The 24,788-nt window shown below is 37.1% G+C and overlaps 1 protein-coding gene across 1 annotated transcript in view; it reads left to right on the forward strand.

The window, feature by feature from the left end:
- GADL1 (GAD like acidic amino acid decarboxylase 1) overlaps positions 1-24,788 on the forward strand; it is a 158,060-nt gene that overhangs the window by 59,773 nt on the left and 73,499 nt on the right. Inside the window, exon 12 of the mRNA XM_019745229.3 lies at positions 24,540-24,739. Within this exon, the coding sequence (XP_019600788.3) occupies positions 24,540-24,739 (200 nt within the window). The remainder of the gene's footprint in view (positions 1-24,539; positions 24,740-24,788) is intronic.

The following is a 24,788-nucleotide window of genomic DNA, read 5'->3' on the forward strand; positions in this document are numbered from 1 at the left end:
CTCTCAGAGAACACTCATACTCCCCCTATACAGGTAATTATACATTTCTTTGGCATGACAACCTCCTAACTAATGGAGAAAAAAAAAAAATGGCAGGGGAGGGGATGGCATGTGTTTAAAACTGATTAGAAAGAAGACGCATTTGACTTGTAGGAGAGACATCGACCTCCTGTTGCTTGATACTGCCAAATTTTTTCTCCATATCTTGGATGCTCTTGCTTGAGCTGAGAAAATTCTCCTTAGACTTTTCAGCAAGGTTAGGTATTGCATAAACCTGGCAGAACTTATCAAACTTGTGGTTGGTAATTAGCCCTTTAATTTTTTTCATTTTTTAAAAATTATAATAAAAATTAAATTTCTATTCATGAGACCTTTGGAAATTTGTGCATATGCATGGTATATGTATGCATCACATTAAAAAAACTCACATAGTATTACTAGTCATAACAAAGACTCCTATTATGTCTGCCTCCCTTCGCCATGAAGAGATAATAGTGTTAGAGTTGCACGTGTTAAGAACCCATTATGTTTTTCTCCACCAAACAAAACAATAAAATTGGGCTTTAGGGTTTATTTGTTGTTATTGCAATTGTTGTTAATTTTAATAAGGGAATTTGTACTTTGTTTTAGATCCATGCTCCATATAGCCTAGTATATTAAATCCTTTGCGGACTGTGGCTCCAAGGGGTGTGTTATTGCATAATCGTTACTACACTACTTGATTTCAATTAATAGTTGCCATCTTGTCACAAAGGGGCACAAGTTCCAATGCAGGACCCAGTCCACTCTTCTTGTAATCATCTATATAGTTGACCGTGAACTACTGGCGAGTAGCAGGGGACTTATTCATCGCTGTAGTCCCACGACTTAGTACAAAGCCTGACGTTCAGCAATGCTCAATAAAAATGTTTCCTGAAGTGAACTTACTTTCTGTCATTTTCCAATACCATCAAATAGCTACGTGTTTTAAATCTGTTACCTGCAGTCTGAGGTAGTGTGTCTATTATCATCGCAGCCTGATCTCTTTCAAGTCTCAAAGAGTATCCTTTCTTGCTAGTATGTAGAATTTTTTTTTTTTTTTTGCAGGGTGTAGAAATTGTCTTAGCCATATGGTTTGATACATCCATTACCCTTTCATATCCCGTTTCATGTTGGCACTTTTTAAAAAAGCCTTTACTCTAAACTGTACCAACATTTGGCCTTTTATCTATGTGCCTCAGAGACCAATAATACATCAGTGACTCATGCTTTCCTTTTTCAGAAACCATATTGTCTTTCCCCTAGGAAGTTATTTTCGTTTTAGTGTCTAATGATGCTCTTCTTTTTTGGAGACTGGACAAACGGAAGAGATACTTGCTTTTCTAAGGTTCCCTGGGTCCTCGCTTGACCCCTTCTAATGAACAGAATGACATTCACAATCTGCTCGTTTGCTGGCCATGGCTGCTTGTAATGTTGGATGCAGCATCTTGGCCAAGGGTTTCCCAATTTTATCCTTGAGTTCCTTCAAACCTTTGGGTGGCTGCCATTTGGTCCTACTGATTAAGCTACATTTATTTAATCAGTTTGACTGAGATGAATTGGGGTGTTGTCCACTATTGGATTTAATATCTTCTGCCTGTCTGTTTCTGGAGAACGCTAAGAGTGTGTGAATCTCTCTGATATCTTTCCAGGTAAATAATTCATTCTTCATGACAGCCATCCCATTTCACTATGAGACCCCCACCTTTACTTCTCTGCCAATCATTACAGAAGACTGGATTTTCTAAGAAATGGCTGAAAAGGAAAAAAAATGAAACTCTACCTTTGTGTCCTTTTTGTCATCTCTGATTCAATAAAAACTAGCAATTGAAAAATATCCCAGAAAGAGGATTGTATTTACAGATCAAATTTTTTCTATCCTTCCTTGTAACAAAACTGATTAGGGTCCCATAACAACAGGAAAATTATATAAGTTAAAATCTAAGAAAAATGAGAAACATAAGGGTAAGGGCATAAAAGGAAACCTAGAACGAAACCGATGGAAAAATCCATGCCGTAATTAGTGTGCTGCACATGCTTCAGTGGGTAAACCAAAATTTGGTTTTAGCCTTTTTAAAGGATTCCAAGCATCGGCCGTTTTCCACCTTTTGTTTTACTATTAATTCACTGAACCAAGGCTTTCTCTTTTATTTCTACTTTCTGTTATGACACTTGGGACCCTTTTGACTTCTTGGAATAAATTGTTCCGTTTGTTTTTCTTTGAACAATTCTAGTTGTCATACTTGTTGTTTTCCAAGGAAGATATCTAAAACATCCCTTCCACTCCTAACTAGGTTGTCTAGCTTTGCTGTTCAAGGCCAAAAAGATTTCAGTCAATTTTTTTCAGGGTTTTTCTTCTATGGCATTTCAAAGTGTCAATACTTTGTGACAAGTATTGACACTTTGTGAGTAAGATAAGTATTCTAATTTTGTAGATAACCCAGAGGTCGTAAATCTATATTTTATATAGTTTTTTTTATTTTTCAATTACAGTTAACATTCAATATTTATATTTTTAATAATTTTATTTAAATGGTAGTTTGTACAGAAATTAAGCATGGACAGAGTAGAAAAATGAAAACTGGAAAATAGTCACCACATCTTTTATAATTAAGGTACATATATAACTCATGCATGCAAACACATGTGCATTCATATAGCAAACATATCTGTCTTTATACCCTTATGATGCTGATGGTAAATCATAGTTAGGGAATTTTGTTACATGCAAAAGGGATTCAATATCTTCTCTGGTAGTGTATTCTGAGGGTTATTTGGGAATTTGGAAGCTGTTGGTCTTTCTTTCAATTTATTATTATGAAATATAAGAAAAATGTAAAAATATCCATAAAATGTAAATGCAAATCTTAACTTATTACCATAATAGGAATAATCAGGAAATTGCTACACAGATTAAAACAAAGGACAGAAATTCCCCATGTGGTGCTTCCTATTATTGACTTTCTTGCTTTTCGTTTTCGTTTTGCTTTGTTGTTATGCATCCTCAAATAATGTAGTTTACTTTTGCTTTTTGAAATTTGTATAAATGGAATCATACGGGATGTAATGTTTTTGGTTTGGCATTGCTGTTGCTTTGCTCACAGTTAGCTTATGTCCATGAGATTCATCACAATCTGATGATCAGTTCTTTTCACTGTCTTATACTGTTCCATATGAGTATAGCACAATTCGCTTATCTAGTTTATATTGATAGACATATTTTTGGCTTTTACAAGAATTTCCTATGAATACTTTTGTGTACATAGCTTTACTGCTTGGTATATCTCTAAGGTTTCATCTGGTACGATTTTCCCTTTCGTTGAGATCATATTTAGGAATTTCATAGTGGATCAAAAATTGGGTACACTATTAAATTTCTCTTCTTTAAAAATACCTTTACTTCAATTTTTCTAAGGATAAGATTCTGTCACTAATTTTCTTTCAGAGCTTTCTTTTTCTTTTCTTTTTTTTTATTTTAACCTGTTGGTGTTGTGTGTTAGAAAGTTAACTATTTAACTGTCATTCCTTTGCTGGTAAAATGACTAATTTGTTGGCTTCTTAATATTTTCAAACTTTCCTTAATTTTCTACTATTTCTCTGTAATGTTCTAAATATGGATTTTGGTTAGTTTATTTTGCCTTGGCTTAATTGGGCTTCTTGAATCTGTGATTGATATGTTTTATAAGTTTTAAAAACTATCCATTTAATTATTGATTCTGTCTCCTTTCTCTCTCTCTTTATGGCACCTCAATTAAATGTATATTAGACCTTCCCACTTTTTTTTTTCTGTCTCTTACTGTATTTGTTACATAATTTTGTCTTTCCATGCTTCATTGCAGATAATTTTATTATCTTAAAATTCACTAATTCTCTCTTCAGCTATGTCTAATCTGTTGTTAACACCCTCCCGTGGGTTCTTTATTAGTGTCTTTACAGTTTATAATATTTAGCTGAGTCTTTTCCACAAAAATATGTCTTTAAGTTCCTGGTGATATTTTTAAGATCAGCTTTTATGTCCATGAACATGCTAAAGATAGATTTATAATCTCCCTCTGTTAACTCTAATGTCTACTCATAGATTCCCTCTGGTGCTATTCCTATTGTGTGTGTGTGTGTGTGTGTGTGTGTGTGTGTGTGTGTGTATGTGTGTGTGTGTGTGATTCCTGGTTCTCATAGTGTCTAGCCTTATACTCTTTGATGGTTTACTGGATATTTTATTTGAAAAATTACCTTTGGGAATACTATGAAACCTGAAATTAATTTATCTCTCTTCAAAGAGGATTTGATTTTCATTCTTCTGGGCATCTGGGGGAGGAGTGGGGAATTAGCAATCCAGACCGAGGCTTCAAGTTTTTTCTGTATCTCCAAAGTATAACTTTTACCTCTATTTCCGGGTGGAGACTTTCGAGTCTTAAACAAGAGAAAGTGTTACTTGATGGCCCTTGTTTATACTGAACACTTTAGAACTCTGTTTCCTGAAGACCTTGGAATATCTGCTAATGAGGAGAAGCACTGGTGACATACCAGGTCTCCACTTGTGGTGCCACCATCCCTGTTCCCTCACCTCTCACCATTCTGACTCTTGTCTTAGCTTTCCTCCCTTGGCCTGAAAATGTCCCTGGTGTAGAAACATCTCTGGCTTACCTTCTTGAGCTCCATTCCTCTACTTGTTCCTCCTGTTAACTTATTTCTCTCTTGTGTAAGTCTGCTATGCTTTTAATCAGATGCATTTTTTATGTTTTGTTCTAGTACTTTTTGTTGTCTTCAGCAGGAACATTTCCAATGTATCTAGTGCTTCACTGAATTGATGTGTGTTTGGTTTGGCCTTGTAAATAATCAGCTGTGCTCAGTGCGGCGATTGGGGATAAGCGTGCATTAATTTATTCATCTTTCATTCAACCTGGAAACATGTTCAGCCTCCTAGGTGTTAGTTGAGTATGGTATAATCAATGGCTAGTAGGAGAAATAGATTTCAAGGAAATAATTAAAATATAATTTGTATGTAATAGAGTAAAAAACAGGTGTTTGGGAATGTAATTTAGGTAAGAGAACGATCCTATTGAAGAAAACTTAGTTATAACAGAGATGAGTATTAAAATATCAGTTATTGGTATTTTCTTTCCATTTTTAAAGCAACATTGATCACAATAGTGTAGAGCATAATGAGGAACATAAAAATTACTTTCTATGTTCTGGCTCCACCAGCCAGAGTTAAAGCATTTAAAATTTTCTTGATACATATTAATGTTACTATATCTATGCCGATAGATAGAGATTTGTATATTTTGCTTCTACAACCAGCATTTTCCTTTCTTTACCCTCTCCTACCCCTTCTTATGATCTAAGAAACAGAGGTACTTGGGTTTATAGAAACTTAATCATATTCATTTCTTTAATAATGGTCATCATTATTATGGAAGCAGCTTATTTGGCACCTTGAGTCCAGTTCAGGTTGCATTCATGAAGCTACACGTATGTTTTACGAAGCCTTTCTTCCATACAAAATTTACAGTATCTCTTTCCCCACCCCATCCAGACACCTCTTATATCATGAGTGCTCAGGTAATCAGTGACCTCATTGGAAAGACAGAAAGCTAATTCTGCTGATGTTAGCATCTTCTTCAATTGGTATCGTTAATATTTGGAAATCTCATTCAGCCATCTATTCTTCTATTCTGTTGACAACTTTTGGTGGCACACGGTACCTATTTATCTACATACAGAATTTTTCAAGTGAAACCAGACTTCCATAAGTTATCTCATTTGACCAGACAAGACCCAGTATTGCACGAAGCCTATGTATCAACTAGAGAAAATGGGAGATTTTCTAAGGATTTTCTTGTTAAAAAAAAAAAAAAAAAAAATTGAGAAAGGTGGGGGGGGATTGCAGAATTCTACCGGTGCATAAACCAGAGGAGAAGAGGTGGAGGAATGTTAGTTAAAAGTCAGAGGAAGAAAGAGTGAGGCAAGAATCTGACTTGATATTCCATTTTCAGAGTAACCCATTCATTGGAGCAAACTTTGCTAAGTCCATATTGCTGTAATTATTACAGCATCAAAATATGTTTCATCTAGAATTCACCTAACTCTTTTTAACAAAATCATTTATTTTCATCTGCTTATTCTTCCAAATGGATTGCAGAAGATTTTTTTTTTTTTAAGACAAAAACATTCTACTGGCCTTTTGCTTAGGGTTTTCTTAAACCTATGAATCAATTTGAGAGGATTTATTATCTTTGCATTATTTCAGCCTTTCATCTAGGAACATGATATATCTCTTCATTTCTTCAGATCTCTTTTATGTCACACAAATATTCTTTTTAACTTTTTATTGTGGAAAATTTCAAACATATACAAGATCAGAGATAAACTTCTATGTGACCATCAAGTGCCTTCAAAAGGATCAATTCATGGCTAATCTAGTTTCATATCTATCCTTTCCTACTCTCCCCTATATAGTTAAAAAAAACAATCACAGACATTATGTAATTTTACCTATAAATATTTCAGCTTTCGACTTTGGTTTTTTCTTTTTTACTTTTTAAATTAAAATTTATTGGGGTGACAATGGTTAGTAAAATTACATAGGTCTCAAGTGTACAATTCTGTAATACAGCATGTATATTTCACATTGTGTGTTCACCACCCAGAGTCACTTCTCCTTCCATCACCATACACGAATATTTGACCTCCTTTACCCTCATTTACCTATCCCTTCCCCCCTTTCCCTCTGGTAACCACTAAACAATTGTTTGTAACTATGAGTTTTTGTTTTTTTGTTTGTCTTGTTCCTTTGTTGATTTTTTTCTCATAGAGAACCTTCACGTGCTTTATTAGAGTTATTTATACATTTTTATATTTGTTAATATTAGGTGTAGTCTTCTTTAAAATCTTCTGACTGCAAATGCTGGTAGAAAGGACAATTTAAATTGAATATTTATTTATATTCAACTACTTTACTGGATTTCTTGTAAGTTCTGAGAGATTTGAAGATTTGCAGTTTCTCAATATATAATTTTATCTGTATATAACTGTAATTTTGTTTTCTTCTCAATACCTAAGCTTCATATCAGTTGCAATTATAATGCCCTGATAGAATTCCCAAAAATATGTTCAGTAACAATAGTAAATAGAAAGCACTTTTGTCTTCTTTGTGAGTTTAATAAAATTCCTTTAAGATACACATTCTTTATAAATCCACTTGAGAAATTATTTAAGAATGAGAATTTTACCATATTTCTTTTTATTATCTAATAGGTAACTATCATTTTACTTCTTGAATGAAGTTAAATGTGTTAATATGTTTTCTACATTACTGGTCAACCTCATTTTATTGCAGTAAATTGCTTTAATGTATTGATGGATTTGTACATTTAGATTTTTGCCTTTATATACATGTGATCAACCTAGTGTGTGTGTGTGTGTGTGTGTGTGTGTGTGTGCGCGCGCGTGTATGTGTGTGTGTGTGTTTTATCTTGGTTGTATTGTATTTTGAGTGCTATTTTTAAACTGTCTTCTTTGCTTTAGAATAATTACTGTAGCATAGAGATCATCAGGTTTTGGCCATGCTCAGAAAAATCAATCATAAAACTCTTTCTCAGAAATTTGGGGGCAATAATTCCTTAATTGAGTGTTCATTTTCCCCATCTTTAATAAACTAGTAAGAATTTCCTTGAGTCAATTTTGATAACTTATATTTTGTCATATATTTAATACATAGAATTGAGATTTTAAACATATTAGCAGAATATATTCATTCCCTTATTGTTTTTATCACATTTTTGTCTTACATCTTTGTCTGAAAAGTTCATTTTAAAAATATTGTTTCTGTTTTCTCTGATTTCATTTGTTTATCTTATCTTCTTCGAATCACGTCTTGCATTTACTTTTCAATTCACATCTTTATGAAATTTATTTACTTGTTATTCTTTGTCTCCTGCTTTCTTCATATTTTTATTCTGTAAGAATGCTATTTCACTTTTGAGGGCAGATTTGCCTCAACTCCCTAAATTTTGTTTTGGAGTGTTCTCATGTGTATTATTTTCCAATTAATCTGTAATAACAGTTTTGATTTACTCTTTGAGCCAAGAGTCATTTATTAAAGTTATTTTAACCTTCCAAGTGCCTAAGATATGTTATGATATTCTGGACTGTTTGACTGTAGTCAGTTAATGATCAGCATGAAACCAGAGGTCAAGAGTGATACATTTTTTACTTTTTAGAATCAACAGTGACTTTTGAAAAGATATCTCATCATCCAGAATCCATTTTAAGTTTGCACCTTCTTTTCCAAGTAAAGAGTCCTCAGGGTTGGGAAGGAGAGAAAAGTGTTTGAAGAAGAATGAAGTGTTAAATATGAGTGTGTAAACCCAGGGGGATAAAGAATTGAACTTCCCTGTGAGAGTAAAACACATAGGTTCTTCCATCTCTTGGTTCAAGTTCTAGGTGAGCCTAGGAGAGTTGGGAATGTTCTCTCCTCCCCCCTCTCTCATGTCAACATGGTAAAGCAGAGATTAAATAGGTGGCAGGGGGGTTATAACCAGGCATAAAGGTTCCTGAGACAGCCCCCGGTTTTCCCACAGGCTTCGGAGTAGTTGGCAGGGAGATCATCCAAAAACGACTGAAAAGGAACGAGAAGACACAAGGGAGCCTAGAAACAGGGGCAAGAGCAAGGAGCATGACTCATGTAAATGACAGCCAGAGGGCATGCAGGGTCTTCACATGTAAGCAGGAGGACAGAAATGAGCTAAGCATGGAGCAGGTGGTCAGCGTAGGGACGGTGGTGATCACCCTGGAGTAGCAAATGTTCACTCTCCAGCTTCAGCATAGGGTTGGCAGATTTAGCAACTGAAATACAAGATGCTCAGTTAAATTCAAATTTCAGATAAACAATACTGTTTTAATATAAGTATATCCAAAATACTGGGTGGGATATAGTTATACTAAAATTAATGGTTTTATAAATGCATATGTAATTCAAATTTAATAGGATGCTTTGTATTCTATCTGGCAACCCTCCTCAGTGGCATTTGTGAATGACCCAGTAATGTTAAATAAAGAGGAAAAGGCAGGAAAGTATCAGAGGAAACGTGTTTCATGTCTGAATGATCTGGAAAACCACTCGTCTGAGTTTTTCTGGAAGTGAACTGATCAAACATTTTGCATTAGAAATAAATATAGCTCCGAATCAGACATTTTTTTCAGTTATAGGAAAATAAAGTGTCATTCTTATACATCCAAAATGATATCATTTTGAAATTCATAATAATCGTATTTGTTTTTAAGTTCATGTAACAGGTAAAATACGGCATTTCACAGTGTGATGTTTCCATCTTTGTGCAAGAGACAAGCACAAGCTGAATTAGCATCTGTCAGTGTTGATTCCAAATTCCTTGTCTTCTCCACCTCTGGTCCAATCAGCTGAGACCAGGGAAATGGGGTCGGGGAGTGGTGTAATGTCAGCATCTCTATGAATGAGAAGGGAAGTAAAGGGTCATTGTGAACAGGGCCAAGAACCTAAGTTGTGACTACTACAAACGTCTTCCATCTCTTGCTGTGACAACTTACTAATGGATTGCTGAGCTTTAAACCTGGTCCAGGAACTGAAAAGAACCTGGAACATGGGTTGTATCTTCCCCACCTCTAGCTCCAAAGCAATTGTTAGAAAGAAGTTCATAGCTTGCTTTTTATAAGACTACTGTCTTCCCGCACATTTCATTATGCCCTTGTCACAGGGTAGCATATGTCACTATTATATGTCCTTTGGATCTTATCTCGACATTTTATTGCTCTGTTTTAATACCAGTTTTAGATAGCACCATAGTGCAGATGAAACCCTTGATATCCAGTTAGAGAAATATGGATGCATTCATTTAGAGAATCTTTGTGCCATTTCACAAAGAGTCAGAATCTTTGTGCCATTTCAATATCCAACTTGCCAGAGATGTAGTGAAATGCAATGAAATACATAGCTTTTGAAAGAGTGAGAACCAGTAATTTATATACAATAAGGGAAAGGTTGTTTTCTGCCTATGAAGTAGCAATGGAAAGCATTACAGGGTTAGTCTCTCGAATAATAGATTGTACTTCCCAATTATTAAAGTTACAGGGTCCCCCTCACTTAAAGGGGACCCTGTAACATTGCATTGAAATCCAGGAGGAAAATCTCCAGGTAGTTCTTCAAATGTCTCCTTAATTTAAAAAGATTGTGATTGGGGAAATGGCTCAGCCATCATTGGTGTAAATTCATGGAGCCAGGAGTCGTAAGTAAACCCTAGAATCTGAACTTGGCTTTACAATTTAACAATGAATTAATGTGAGCCCACGGAGTTTAACTTTCCCTATATGGGGATTTCTTTTACCCAATGCTCTATTGCTTGAGAAAGGTTGTCACTTATATTCAAGGCATTTATCATAATTATTTAGAACCAATAATGTCGTCCATTGGTGCCACACTAGATGAGCCCATAAAGAAGACATATCATCCCTCATTATTGTACTAATTTCATGGATTTTATGAGGCATGGGAGAATGAAGATATTTACAGTTAATTCTAGGTCACTGTGGGTCTGGGTCCCTGTACCTGTCAGCCCATAGTGTCTTCCTAGAGTGTACACTAAGCAATGTTAGATTTGAGGACAGGAGTAGGGGTAAAGGCTTTGTCCCATGATGTATAATATAGTTATTCCCTGATTTCTGGCAAGTGCTAAATGGTCAGAAATTGAGAATGTGTGATCTGAAGGTAGAGCAAGGCAATGCTCAGGCAGTGACGTGCCAGGTGCTAGAACTGGTGCTAGAGATGGTGCTAGGGAGCAACCTCAGGCTGCATATGAAGAGCTTTGGATATCCCATTAGGAGTACATTCATTTTTCCTATAGGCAAATTGTTGCCTCTGTGTGGAAAATTAGGCACTCTCTTCTTTGCCTGCCCAAGTCCTACTTTTTCTCTCATAAAACTCTGTGTAGGGGTCAACTTTTCCAGTGGGTCTTCTTGCTTTCCTGGCTGCTTTAGAGGTCACTTTTCTATCCAAGCATTTATCCAGTATATATCACAAAGTCCCGCAGGGTCAAACCAGTAGTCTGACATCTACACTGAACCAGAGGCTCCTTAACTGTTCTTATCCCCAAAGCAGGCCTTGTCAAGTGTAATGGACAGATAAATGAGTGGATGAACATAGTGACCCATTTAATCCCCATATCTATTCTTGAATTGGGGACTATTACTTTGCCCACCGTACAATTGAAGAAACTGAGTATAGAAATCATAAATAATATGCCCAAGGATACAAAGCTGGTAAGGATGGAACTGGGATTCAGAACAAATCAGGCTCACTCCATAATCCATGCTTTTAATCACACAGCTCGTTGGTTCCTAAATCAAGATGACAAGTAATGGAGCAAACTCATAGCCTAACTAACACTCTGAATTTTAAAGTCACAATGATGTACAGAAATAGAAAATGATTTAGAAAGATAAAATTTGAGTGGCAAACCCTCTTAGAACCAACACAAAATGAAATACTATTGCTAATGATTTTTCTAATTCTAACTCTTTTCCGCAGACCTAGCCAGGCTGGTTAGGCTGACTTGTAAACCTCCTCCTAATTTAGTTTGGTCCCTGGACATTGCCAGTGGGTTTTTCTCATTGACTTCTCCTCTTTCAGCTCAGGGTGTACACAAGTTCTGTAGATATAGTCACTCTCTCCCAGGATCTGCAGCTAAGATTGTTCTAAATGTCTCCTTTGGGAATTTGTAGTTCATCAAACAAGAGTTTTGTTTGGAAAATATGCTCATACTCAGAGACAAATTGAGCCAGAGAATCCTAGAAGTTACCTCATCCCTCGGCTTCTAACCCACCAGAGAGCCCTTCTTTCTGCCTTCCTCCTCTCCCTCCCTGCTTTTTTGCTCTTTGACTTTGAGTAGCTTCGACTTGCTGTTTGTACATAATGAGCTTCCAGTTTGAGATTCATATCCCTTCCTGCCACATTATTTCAGCAAAAAATCCATTACAAATGACAAAATGCAACCTGAAAATAAAGCAGAAAGTGAACCCAGATTTAACCAGTTTCATCACAGAATAATTGTTTCTTTTCCCCCTTGGGGTGTTGGAGGAACAAAGGAAATGAGAAATTGTAAACTAGCATAAGTCTGGATCATCAAATGCCATTCCCTACGAAAGTTACATAAAGCATTTTTCAAAACCGAAAAGGAAAATAAACCGTGGCAACTTTATTTTCCAAATTAAGTGTTTTCTTTTAGAAGCTGCATATTTACTGTCTAAAAAGATTAAAAGCTTTTGCCTTAATAAAAATGAAAGACAATGGGTTGGAGCCTTTGTGTAAATGTTTAACTCTTCATGCCTTTATAGATCTGGAAATGGTTTTCTTCTTGAGTGTGTCTCCTCATAAATACGTCTTAGAACAGGAGTCTGCAAATTATGGCTCATGGGCTAAATCCAGCTTGACATCTATTTTTGTAAATAAAGCTTTATTGGAACACAGCCATGCCTATTCATTTAAGTATCCTATATGGCTTTTTTCGTGCTACAACCCCAGAACTGAGTAGTTGTGTGACACAAATTGCATGGCTTACAAAACTGAAAATATTTTCTATCTGGCCCTTTTGCAGAAATTGTCTGCCCATCCGTGCTTTCAAACATCTAGAGGAGAGGGCTTTGCCTTTCCCAGTCTCTGGGACAACAGTCTAAACTAAAAGTTCTGGGATTAAATATGATTTAATCAGTGGGTTAATCCACATATGGACCTTGAACCCCAGCAAGCTTTGTGTTCAAATTCTGCCTCTGCTTGGGATTACCCTGTGAGACTTTGACAAATTGCTTAACTTTTCCGAACCCCAATTATTTTATCTGCAAAAAGGAGACAACTTCTTATTTTGAAGAACTACTCTAACATTATATGAGGTAATGCTCAAAAGTGTGCCAAACGTTGCTAACCACGTAGTGTGCACTCAGTGAATGTAATTTCCTTTTTCCTTTTATGTCCAAATTGAGGAGTGAACCACATGTGAATGCACAGATTCTTCTGTGTGGACAAATGTCCATTAGTATAGTGGAAAAATTCTTTGTCATTTTAGTACATTTCTGTATTTTATTAGGAGTCTTTGAACAAAATGCTTTTGTCTGCTACATCTTGGGTTCTATTCAGGGGTTTTACTAAGTGCTTCCTGATTCATTTTAAACTATTATTTAAGACTAGTTATAAGTAGGGTTGTCTGTGGTTACGGTATTATCAACAATTTCCAACAAGCATTTAAAGGGATTTATACAAAGAAGAACAGAGAACTTGCATTTCAGAAATTGCCTTCCTGCATAGCATTTTTCCTCTGTATAAAAATCAATCTCTTAGCTATACTCCAAGCCTCAGAGGCCAGACCTCTGGAGGATGCTCAAACTCCAAGAAATGTAGGCCAGTGGTCTTGCTACTGAATGTATAAAATTCCATTTGAAAAGGAACCAGGCCCTTGTTAAAAGCATCAAATAAGCTGGAGACATAGATTGATTTTGTTAAAATGTGCCCCTGTTGTGAAATCGCTCTTCTAGCTTCAGTCCAAAGCAACACACTTGCCCTGTGTCTTTCCTGTTTGAAAGACACCACTTTCATACGCCTGTCCACCTATTTGGGAGAGATGCAACTAAGCCATCTAGACTGAAGAAATATGTTCTGTATTAATAAGTATTTTTTCCAGACATTTCATTTAAACATTGTGCCATGAATATTTATCCCCAGGAGGTGGGCTCCCATGCAGTATCATTCTCTTCAATTTACAGATGCATGAAATGGTGATATGATGAGGCGAAGTCATGTAGTAATACAGTAAATGCTCAGAGCTCAGAAGCAGCCCATGACTGCTGGATGCTTTTCTGTGCACACGTTACCAGGTGTGCCAAGAAATCAGCAAATAATCTATCCCCTTGCACCCTCTTTCATCATGCCATTTGGGCACAGATATCACTCCAGTCTTCACTGTATTTCCCCATTGCATGTTCTCGGCCCTGACCTCCTCTCTTCTCTTTCTTCCTCCTTCCCTTCTCCATCACCCTCATCTCTTCAGTGTTCCTCGTCCTTCTTTCCCCCACATCCTCCCTTTTTCTCCACATCCTACCATATTGTATTTTTGTAAGCTGCCTCAAACTCTCTTTTGCAAAAAAATACGTGGTAATAAATATATATCAGATAGACTCATAGAAGCTCAGAGTTGGAAGTGATGCAGGGAGAGCAAGATCTGAATCCCTCCGTTAGAGTTGAGTGAGCCAAGTTTACTTATATCCGTGTTGATATGCTTGAACTTCCAAAAACAAATGATGTTTTGATTTGTATCACAAAAGCATAGCAAATCAAAAAGTTGAACATATTAGGGTTATGGGGCTTGTTTTTCACATCACATCCATGTAACAAGCCTTGGACATGTTTCATAGATGATTACAACTCTAGTATTATCCATATCCCACCTATACCCTCTTTATTTAGGTGCATAGAATAAAGTCATTCTTCACTTGTGTTCATACACAAATAAAAGTTTGATAATGGACACTAATAGCAGAAAACGAAGTCAGGTAATTACCCTGGTTATATTCTCTTATAAAAATGTGATTCTTCAGAGATAACTAGTCTCAACGTGAATGTAACGCTGACTGAAACTTCTAGATCAGGATTTTTCGACATAAGGTCAAGACCTATCAGAGCAGTGGTTTTCAAACCTGGCTGCACGTTAAGATTACCCAGGAAGCTTTAAAACAAAACAAAACAAAACAAAACAAAACAAAACAAAACAAAAACTGCCCTTACCCCATACCAGAGATTCTGATTGTTCGGTCTGGGAAGGACTGTGCTTTGCTATTTTTTTTTTAAAAAAAACCTCTTCAGATAATTCTAATATTGTCAAGGTTTAAGAACCACTGTGCTCATTGGTCTTAAGTTATACAGTCAATTGTAAGTCATATCAGCTTTTCATTTTCCTTTTTAATGAACAGTCAGAACAGAATGGAATAGAACATATCAGTATGCATTTCAAATATTAAACTTCTGTTTCTGTTTCATGTATATTAGGGTGGAGACTGTCACTATTGAAAAATAATTTCTCACTGTGAGTTATACTTAGGGTTTGAACAGCATTGTTTTAGATTGTCTTTAACTAAAAAGGTATGTTGATAGCTGCCTAAAGAAAACTGGAAAGTCTGCCCCATCCTAAGAGAGAAGCCCAATTGCACTATTTTTAAATGCTTGTAGGGCATGCAGGGGCAGTGCCGGTGATCTCCACACTATCTCATATTTCTTACCTATTTATAGAACCACTTACATACTAAGACACTGAGCCCAGCATTCCTCTCTCCTATAGGTGCCCATCCATCACTGCTTAAGCTCATTAAGTTGCATTTCTTAAAAATATCTTTTAGCTCAGTTTCCTTATTTTTAACTCAGCTCATCCTAACCCTTAGGTAGGGGTATGTGAGGAAGATTTACACTTCAGGAGAAAATATCGGTACTCAGATTTGGCACTAAAGGACTCTGTTAGTTTTCCGAAACTCCCTATCTGGTCCATAGGCCTGGAAATTAACAAAATATGCTGCAATCTTCTGGAGGCTTTCTGAAAGTAGAAGTGGGGACTGGTGTTCAAATAACCAGTGGTTTTCACACATCATATAAAACTGTTCGGCCCCTGTGATGTTTTAGCAGTTCACGTGGCGGTAACGTGAAAACCCCTCTCTGGAAAGCTCTGCGTTCCCGGGCCTCGCTGGCCCTGCCCCCTGGGTGAGCAAGGCCCTCCCCTTTTTTCTCCCGCTCGTAGTCACGGTTTAGTGCTGTTGCGCATGCGCTGCAGGGCTGCTGTTTTTTTCCCATCGTTTTGCTGGGAAGTGTCTGTGGGGTGACTGGGAGGAAGGAGCAGCTAAGGAGACAAATGGAGAAGGGAGGTGAGCCAGGTGAGCCAGGGGAGCCTTGAGAGGCCTGACGTTTCCTCAGTTAGGGATTCGCCAGGGATGGGACCTGAACAGTGTGCCCACTGTTCATGCGGCGGCGCTCCTTTGTGCTACTTCTACCCTGAGCAGCGGCACAGGCTGCAGGATCTGTTTGCTAACTTAGAGCAATGCACCCAGTAGAAGAGTGATGGTTTTTAAAAATAGGTCAAGTGCATTGAAGTAAAGCGAGACTGCACTCAGCTATGAAACTAACCTTAGAAATTAAAATAATAATAATAGTAAATAACCTGCAGCCCAAAGGGCATATCACATAAAACTTCCTTTTCAAAACATCGTGAATGAAATGCTGTCTTCTCTAAGAGCATACTTCAGAGTACTGGGTAGTTGAAAAGCATACATACGAACTGAATGAAGCAGAAGAGGAAATCACATTTTTTGTTGGAAACAGCACACAGCATCCAGAAGCTTTTGGGAAACAACGAGAGACAGGCGGGCCACTGAGCAAGTGGCTAACGGGACGGCAATATTTGGAGACAAGGGAAGTTGATGTGAACTTTGCAAAGGAGATGTTGAAATGGCAAGGCAACAAGCTCAAATATGTCACCACATGATAGAATACAGCAGGGCAGACAATTCACCAGTTCTTCAGAAATTCAAGCACACGTACCTTAAATATCAGCAGACTTCTATATCTGCCATCTTCCAGAAGATGGATGTGATAGAGAAAGGAAAGGAGTAAGAATTGGAGAAGTATTTGAAGACATAGGCAGAGGTTGATCTACAGATGACACCAGTGACTGGGAAATGCTTGAATGGCACAGGAAAGAAAGTTGAATCAATTGAACAAAACTTGATTCAGAGCTGGTAATGAAAGCCTATAAATCAGGATGTGAACCTCTGCAAACATTGAAACAGCCAATGAAGCATGATGTATCTGCAACTGGCCTTTCAGATGGCAGAGGGGAAGGTAAATAAAAACTCAGATTTGGTGCAGAGTTTGAAGAAAAACTCTGGTCACTCATCAAAAATAATCTTTCTCTTGAGCTGGATGCAACACCAGATAATTGTAACAATTTCAACTCCTTCCTTCCTTCCTTCCTTCCTTCCTTCCTTCCTTCCTTCCTTCCTTCCTTCCTTCCTTCCTTCCTTCCTTCCTTCTTTCCAGGCTATTCATGGCTCAGCCTAATACACCAACTTTTTCCATGGTTGAGTCTGATTTATTTCCTTTCGGGGAAAATAACACTGACATTACTGTCATTTGCTTACCTCTACTTCCTCCACCCCACACCAACTATTTAGCAGTCATTCAACATATCCAATTCCCACTGTCTGCATGAGGAAACCGAGGACAACTAGACAAGTTACACTTGGTCATTGATGGATCCTTAGCCCTTCGTCCACCTAGTGCATGCCCTTACCCACTCTCATTTCATACTCAGCTGTTTGTGTCTTCCATACAAACCATGCTGAGACTTGGAAAGACCCACAACTGCTAAGAAGACCATCAAGTATGATAGCTGAAACAAGGTTAGGCTTGGCTCCAGTTGGGGGAATGAAGACCATGGATAATTTTTCTTATCGCTCTAAGATTTCTTGTATTCGCTTCTATAGGGTTACTGGCAGATACATCCCATTAAAAGGGGTGTGGGGAGGGTGAGTATAATATGTTCATTTCATAAAAAGTGAGGAAATCTATAGCTAGCATCCTATTCTGCAGTTTGCCTGGGAAGAGAAGTTAATCCAAGGAAGAATGGGTGGTGACAGCTGTGAGGGGTTGAGGTATAGGAATACGTAGGAGAGAAGGAGTGTCAGAAGGATTTTGGCCAAACACTGAGAAGTGTTCCTAGTTAACATTATTTCACAAGATTTTCGCAATATTCCCATATGGTGGGTAGAGCAAGTGTTATTATCTCCATTAAGTGGATGCGGAAAATGAAGCCCAAGATATTAAGTGGCTTGCGTTGAGCTCTGACAGCAAGTGACTAAATCAAAAGCAGAATCCACATCTTCTAATTCTCACTTTCTTCTGCCCGAGCAATAATGACGTTGAAGTTGTAATATCTCTATGAGTCTGTGGAAATCCCATGACAGTCATTCTTACTGTGGCATTTACGTCCTTGGCATCTTGGCTATTCTTTATCTTCACAGCCTTCCCGGCTATGCCCTACCTCATTCTTTAGCCCCAGTCATACTGATTTCATTTAATTTTGTTCTTCTACTTAGCTACTCCTTATCGTTCGGCTTTCCGGTGACACATTTCTTCTTCTGAAGAGCCCTCTGTAGCAGCTCTAAGTCAGTGAAAGATGACCCCTCTTTATGCTCCTTAGACTTCGTTCTTTCTCCTGTATTAGCGCCATACTCTAATTGTCTGTTTTTCTGTCCCTATTTTCAACTTAAACTTCTTAAGGATAGTGACTTTCTTATTTTCATTACAGCACCAGTGCATAGCACAGCTTTTGGTATATATTAAGGCTCTCAAAATGTTCACCCAGTAAATAAATAAAGCCAATATCAGAAGGTATAATCATTTCCAAGTTCACTTTTATGAGTCTATTATAGATTACAACCAAACTTTTCTGCCATTCACAACCTAAATTCAATCCACAAATGGTAGCCTAGATGGGTAGTACTTCCATTGGGGTTGCATGCCCACCTCCTAGCGTTATAGTGCTTGTTAAAAAAAAAAAAAATAGGTCCTCAATACATAATTTTGGAATGAATGGTTAGAAGGTTAATATACCCATTTTCTAATGCATTTAGTTTAGACAATTTCTTCCATGTGAATAATGGTGATATGGGACAGAATATGGGAAGAGCCATATGGGACGAATTCTTGGTAGCTTTTGTTTGGTGAGCTGAAAAACATGATTGCAAAGAGTGAGGACTTAAAGTTGGCCCATACGGTCACTGATTTGATTCCTGGCAAAGAAACCACAAGAATCTGATCTGGCCTGTGGAAATCAAAGATGATTTAACTAATCTTGAGAAGGAAAATATACAGCCTACTGATTCATGATGTGTTTTAATGATATCCTTAAATATCACCAGGGTCACACGTATTTAGAAATATCTCAAAATGCTTCATAGACAAGATATTACCACTAACAAGACCAGAAGTCACATTTACAGGAACAAGGTCAGAGCCTGAAACAGGATGTCAGTTGTTTTGACCTTCAGTTCATTGTGTTCTCTGTTGCCATTTTCCCTTTTCACCGACCTCTTCAAAACCTCTTAATGAGTGTTTATGGAGCGCTCTCTCCCACATGTATTGAAGTACCCACTGTGGAGAGAGTAGAGCATAACAGGTAAAGAGTTCAGGCCCTGAGCCTTGGTTTGAAACCCAGCTCTACCACGTCCTAGATACATGGATTTGGATAATTACCAAATCTTGATGTGTTACGGTTTCTTCACAGGTACTATGACATTGACAAAAATAATAGAACTTGAGATTTAAATGAGGTTATACATATACTGTATCTAGCACATAGTAAGAACTTTATAAATGTTGGCTCTGGCCATTTTATTATGTGCTAGGTTAGGTGTTGTGAACACAAAGAATGAAGAAGAAAGTTGTGGTTTCTCTACTTATGTAGTGTGCTTGTCATATGTCTGTTTCTCTTTACTGTATGATTTTTTCTTCAGCCTTCCTCTGCCTTGCTCTGAAAGGGCCTGACTCCTGAAAAACACATTTCCCAGGCTCCCTTACTAATTGACTTCCCACTAGGTTTAGACAGCGGGAAGTTTAGATAATAGACTGAGATGGGGGGGAGAATGGTGTCTCGCTGCTTCGGTAGCATTACCGGCAGAGGCCTTCTCTTTGCTCTTTCCCATCTCTCTCCAGAGATGCTCACACGCCCCACCAGAAGCTCTAGGTCCCAGGCTTCTTACCAGATTTCTGCTTTGGGAGTGAGGCAAATATACAAGAAATTAGAACTAAAAGGAAAAAGACAGTTCACGCATTTAATCCTGGATCCAACTGTGCCTGAAGATTATATGTCTGGAGTTTTAGAAATAGGGACCTATGAAAATTCCCCGTTTTGCCTAGGCTACTTTGATTGCATTTCTTTCATTTGCCCCTGTGAGAGTCCTAATACATCGTCTACTAATTCCTGAAAACTGTTTGAGATGGTATCACAATATGTGTAAAGCACTTTGTATTCTCATTGAACATTTGTCTCTGGAATTCACATAACTCATATTTATTGGCCTGCTAGGATTAAGTATATAAAGATGAGCAAGATCAACATGGCCTTTGATAGCACAATAATGGCTATTTAAGTGCTTTACATTTAAAAAGTAAATATGTTAACTTTTACTACATTTATGCCAAAATGTTTTCTCTGGAGATCTGAGCATCTTCCCTTGGTTGATGTGTATCTTAAATTAAAGACATCACATCAATTTTAATATAAAAATATAAATCAAAATGCAAAGCAAACACTTTTGGGGAAAGTTTTAGTTCATTTTCAATAATGGAAATTCCAAGCTTCTCATTGTTCTTTATGAAAGCTTCCCAAGGCAGGAGGGTTTTTCAGTGCAATGAAAATAACAGTGTCACTGCTGCAGGAGTCACTCATTCTGCTATATGTGTTCGTGGCCCTCCTCTTTTCCATTTGCCTAGGATGATGCAATTTGTCTTCTGATAATGAATGGGCTTCCTCTCCCTTTCAACCACCAACATAAGTCACTAAAACTTTCCCAAGATATGTCCAAAGTTCACCTGCTTTGGGAATGTTTTTGAATCTTCCATGGTTGATGAAAGTAAATTTACAATCATGATACTACTCTGTGTGTGTGTGTGTGTGTGTGTGTGTGTGTGTGTGTGCGCGCGCGCGCGCGCTTTGTCCTTAAAATATATGAGTGGCCTTTTAATGTTATCATGTATGGTCAGGCTGTAGTTACTATGGAAACAAAAACCAAATTTCCTGACATTTGAGGGTAGAGAGATACAGTGGTGGCATCTGCGATCAGAGCTGAGAAATTGCTGATAGAATTAAAGTAGCTTTAAGAGTAAGGGGCCTTTTCTACCTTAATATTCAGGTCAGAGCAATCTACTTTTCCCCAATGTCCACCATTAATATCCATCAGAGTCAGACTGAAGGCTTGCTGATTTTCCTTTAATTATTATATTATACTCAGTTTATTTTGGCTACTGCATGAGTGATAGTTCTTGGGTATAGTTGGTATATAACTTTTTGCATAATATAAAATCATGATTTATGGTAATGGAACACATATCTAGATTAATGTTCACACAAGACAATATTACTATTAAGACAGCAAATACATACTTTTGTTTGGAATGTGATATCTTGAGATTTCTTTTTATTCTTATTTTCTTCACTTTCACTTTTTAATTTTTCAATTACAGTGACATACAGTATTATATTAGTTTTAGGTATACAACATAGTGATTAGACATTCATATAACTTATGAAGTGATCACCCCAATAAATCTAGTACCCGTCTGACACCATACATAGTTATTACAATATTGCTATCTTCTTTATGCAATACCCTCCATCCACATGACTATTTGTAACAACCAATTTGTACCTCTTAATCCCTTACCCCAGTTCACCCATCTCCCCAACACCTCTCCCATCTTGCAGCCATCAAAATTTTCTATGTATCTATGAGTCTGTTTTGTTTGTTCATTTATTTTGTTTTTTAGATTACACATGTAAGTGAAATCATATGACATTTGTCTTTTTCTGACTTATTTCACTCAGCATAAATACCTTCCTGGTCCATCCATGTTGTTAGATATGGCAAGGTTTCATTTTTTTTTATAGCTGAGTAATGTTCCATTATATATATGTACCACTTCTTCTTTATCCATTCATCTATTGATGGGCACTCAGATTGCTTCCGTATCTTGGCTGTTGTAAATAATGCTTCAGTGAACATATGGATGCATATATCTTTTTGAATTAGTGTTTTGGGTTTCTTCAGATAAATACCCAGAAGTGGAATTACTGGGTCCTTCTTTGTCTCTTGTTATTGTCTTTGTTTTAAAGTCTATTTTGTCTGGTATAAGTATTGCTATCCCAGTTCTTTGTTTGTTTGTTTTTTTCATTTCCATTTTCATGAAATATGGTTTTCCATCTCTTTACTTTCAGTCTGTGTGTGTCTTAACATCTGAAGTGAGTCTCTTGTAAGCAGCATAAGTAAGGGTCTTGTTTTCTTATCCATTCAACCACGCTATGTCTTTTGATTGGAACATTTAATTCATTTACAATAATTGTTGATAGATATGTAGTTATTGACATTAGATTGTTCATATTTTGATCTATTTTATACTTCTTCATATTCTCCTTAATGAAGCCCCTCTAACATTTCTTCTAATACTGGTTTGGTGGTGATGAACTCCATTAGCTTTTTCTTGTTTGGGAAGCTCTTTATCTGCCCTTCAATGCTAAATGATAGCCTTGCTGGGTTGAGTAATCTTGGTTGTAGATCCTTGATTTTTATCCCTTTGAATATTTCATGCCCATCCCTTATGGCCTATAAAGTTTCTATTGAGAAATCAGCTGACAGTCTTATCGGTGCTCCCTTAGAGGTAACTAACTGCTTTTCTCTTGCTGCTTTTAAGATTCTCTCCTTGTCTATAACCTTTGGCATTTTAATTACAATGTATGTTGGTGTGGTCATGTTTGGGTTCATCTTGTTTGGGACTCTCTGTGCTTCTTGGGCTTCTATGTCTATTTCCTTTGCCAAGTTAGGAAAATTTTCCATCATTATTTCTTCAAATAAATTTTCAATTCCTTGCTCTCTTTCTTCTCCTTATGGTACCTCTATGATGTGAATGCTGGTACACTTGATGTTGTTCCAGAGGCCCCTTAAACTCTCCTCATTTTTTTGGATTGTTTTTTCTTTTTGCTGTTCTGATTGTTTTCTGCTACCTTATCTTCCAAATTGCTGATTCAACCCTCTGCTTCATCTAATCTACTGTTGATTCCTTCTAGTGTATTCTTCATTTCAGTTATTGTATTCTTTATTTATAACTGGTTCATTTTTATGTTTTCTATTTCCATCTTTATGAAGTTCTCACTGAGATCATTGAGCATCCTTAAAAACCAGGGTTTTGAACTCCACATCTGGAAGATTGGTTGTTTCTATTTTGTTTAGTTATTTTCCTGGAGCTCTGTTTTGATGTTTCATTTGGGACATGTGTTTATTCTGATCGTACTGTATGTCAGAGGAATGTGAGAGGAATATGGAATATGGGAAGAGTCATCATCACTGAATTGTTTCATGAGGGTCCTCTGTGCCCAATATAGTGTTAAGCTCCGTGGATGTGGACATGAATAGGAAATGATTCCTTCCCTCGAGAACCTACTTGGCCACACGAGGAGAGAATACATGCAGACTGCTCATTGAGTAGGGGCAGTGCAGGAGCAAAGCCAACAAATGCAGCCAAATATAAAAGGAAAATATGTGTCCAAAGGGATGGGCAGATAAAGAACTTGGAAGGGAAGCAAAAGTTGAGACGAGACCCAAAGGAAAGGCAGACCTAGTTATAGAGGGAAGACTATATTTGGTGTTAGTAAACTGCGAAACTTATAAATATGCTGATATATTCTTTTGAATGTGTCAAATATTATATTAAAATAGAGACAAAGTAGAGTAAATGGTGGGAGCAAAGATACAGGTGGGGCATGATCTAGTGGTTAAGGCACATTGAGTAGCTTGGTTATGCTGCTGGGGCAGATAGTTCTAATAGGTATTTTCTGGGAATGAAGATGCTCAGGGAATTATGAGGCTTATGAAGGACAGGTTAGAAAATCTGGGATTTTGTAGACATGAAATGACATCGAGGGCAACAGGGCTTAAACTCTAATAACTTGAGTTCAAAGACTCTAGAATGGTAATAAACAGGGTGAATTTTCGTCCACTGCTTGGTGAGAAGTCACCAGTCAGTAAATGCAAATTGAATTTGGTTGCAAATAAAACTAATCTGAGACCAACTCAAAAAAGTCTTTGGAGTTGTAGCTGATATTGTGGTGGTTAAAACTTGTTGGTACTTGTTTAACTCTTCCATAGTTTTACTCAGATTTTTTATATCTGAGTTATTGTCACTTCTGGCCTTTTCAATATGGATATGAATTGAAAAGGTTTTAAAAGCTTACGGTTTTTTTGCCTGTGAAATTGTATAAAGTATATACAATATGTTAGGTTATTTATTTATTTATTTATTTATTTATTTATTTATTTATTTAGCATTCTGAAGGCTGAGTGAGTTATAGACAATTTGTTTCATCTTGAGAAACTGGCCCACCTTGATGTCTCGAAGCTTCTCGGTATTCATCAGTGAAATGGTTGAGGATGGACTTAGCGTTCTCAACTCTGAGGGGTGTTTTTCTTTTTTAGAAACACAATGGATAATCTGTGTCTCCAAGTTAATGCATACCTATTGCTTCTGATGTAGGGCAGTCATAGAATGAGACCAAACACCATTGGCACAAAGTACTAGAATATTATATAGGTAATATTTGTGGGTGTGTTTTCAAAATCGAGTGTATTTTAAAAATGGACAGTCTTATGATCTTTCTTTCTTCTTTCTTTTTTCTTTTTTTCCCCAAAAGGATCTTCTTAAGAAATGCTACTCTGCCAAGGCATCTTACCTCTTTCAGCAGGATAAATTCTATGATGTCAGCTATGACACAGGAGACAAGTCTATCCAATGTAGCAGGAGAGCTGATGCATTCAAGTTCTGGATGACTTGGAAGGCTCTGGGCACATTAGGCCTTGAAGAAAGAGTTAATCGTGCTCTTGCTTTATCTAGGTACGTGTGTGTGTGTGTGTGTGTGTGTGTGTGTGTGTGTGTTCATGTA

The sequence above is a fragment of the Rhinolophus sinicus genome, chromosome 5, assembly GCF_057876585.1.
Source record: "Rhinolophus sinicus isolate RSI-liver-muscle chromosome 5, RSI-T2T, whole genome shotgun sequence".
Lineage (NCBI taxonomy): Eukaryota > Metazoa > Chordata > Mammalia > Chiroptera > Rhinolophidae > Rhinolophus > Rhinolophus sinicus.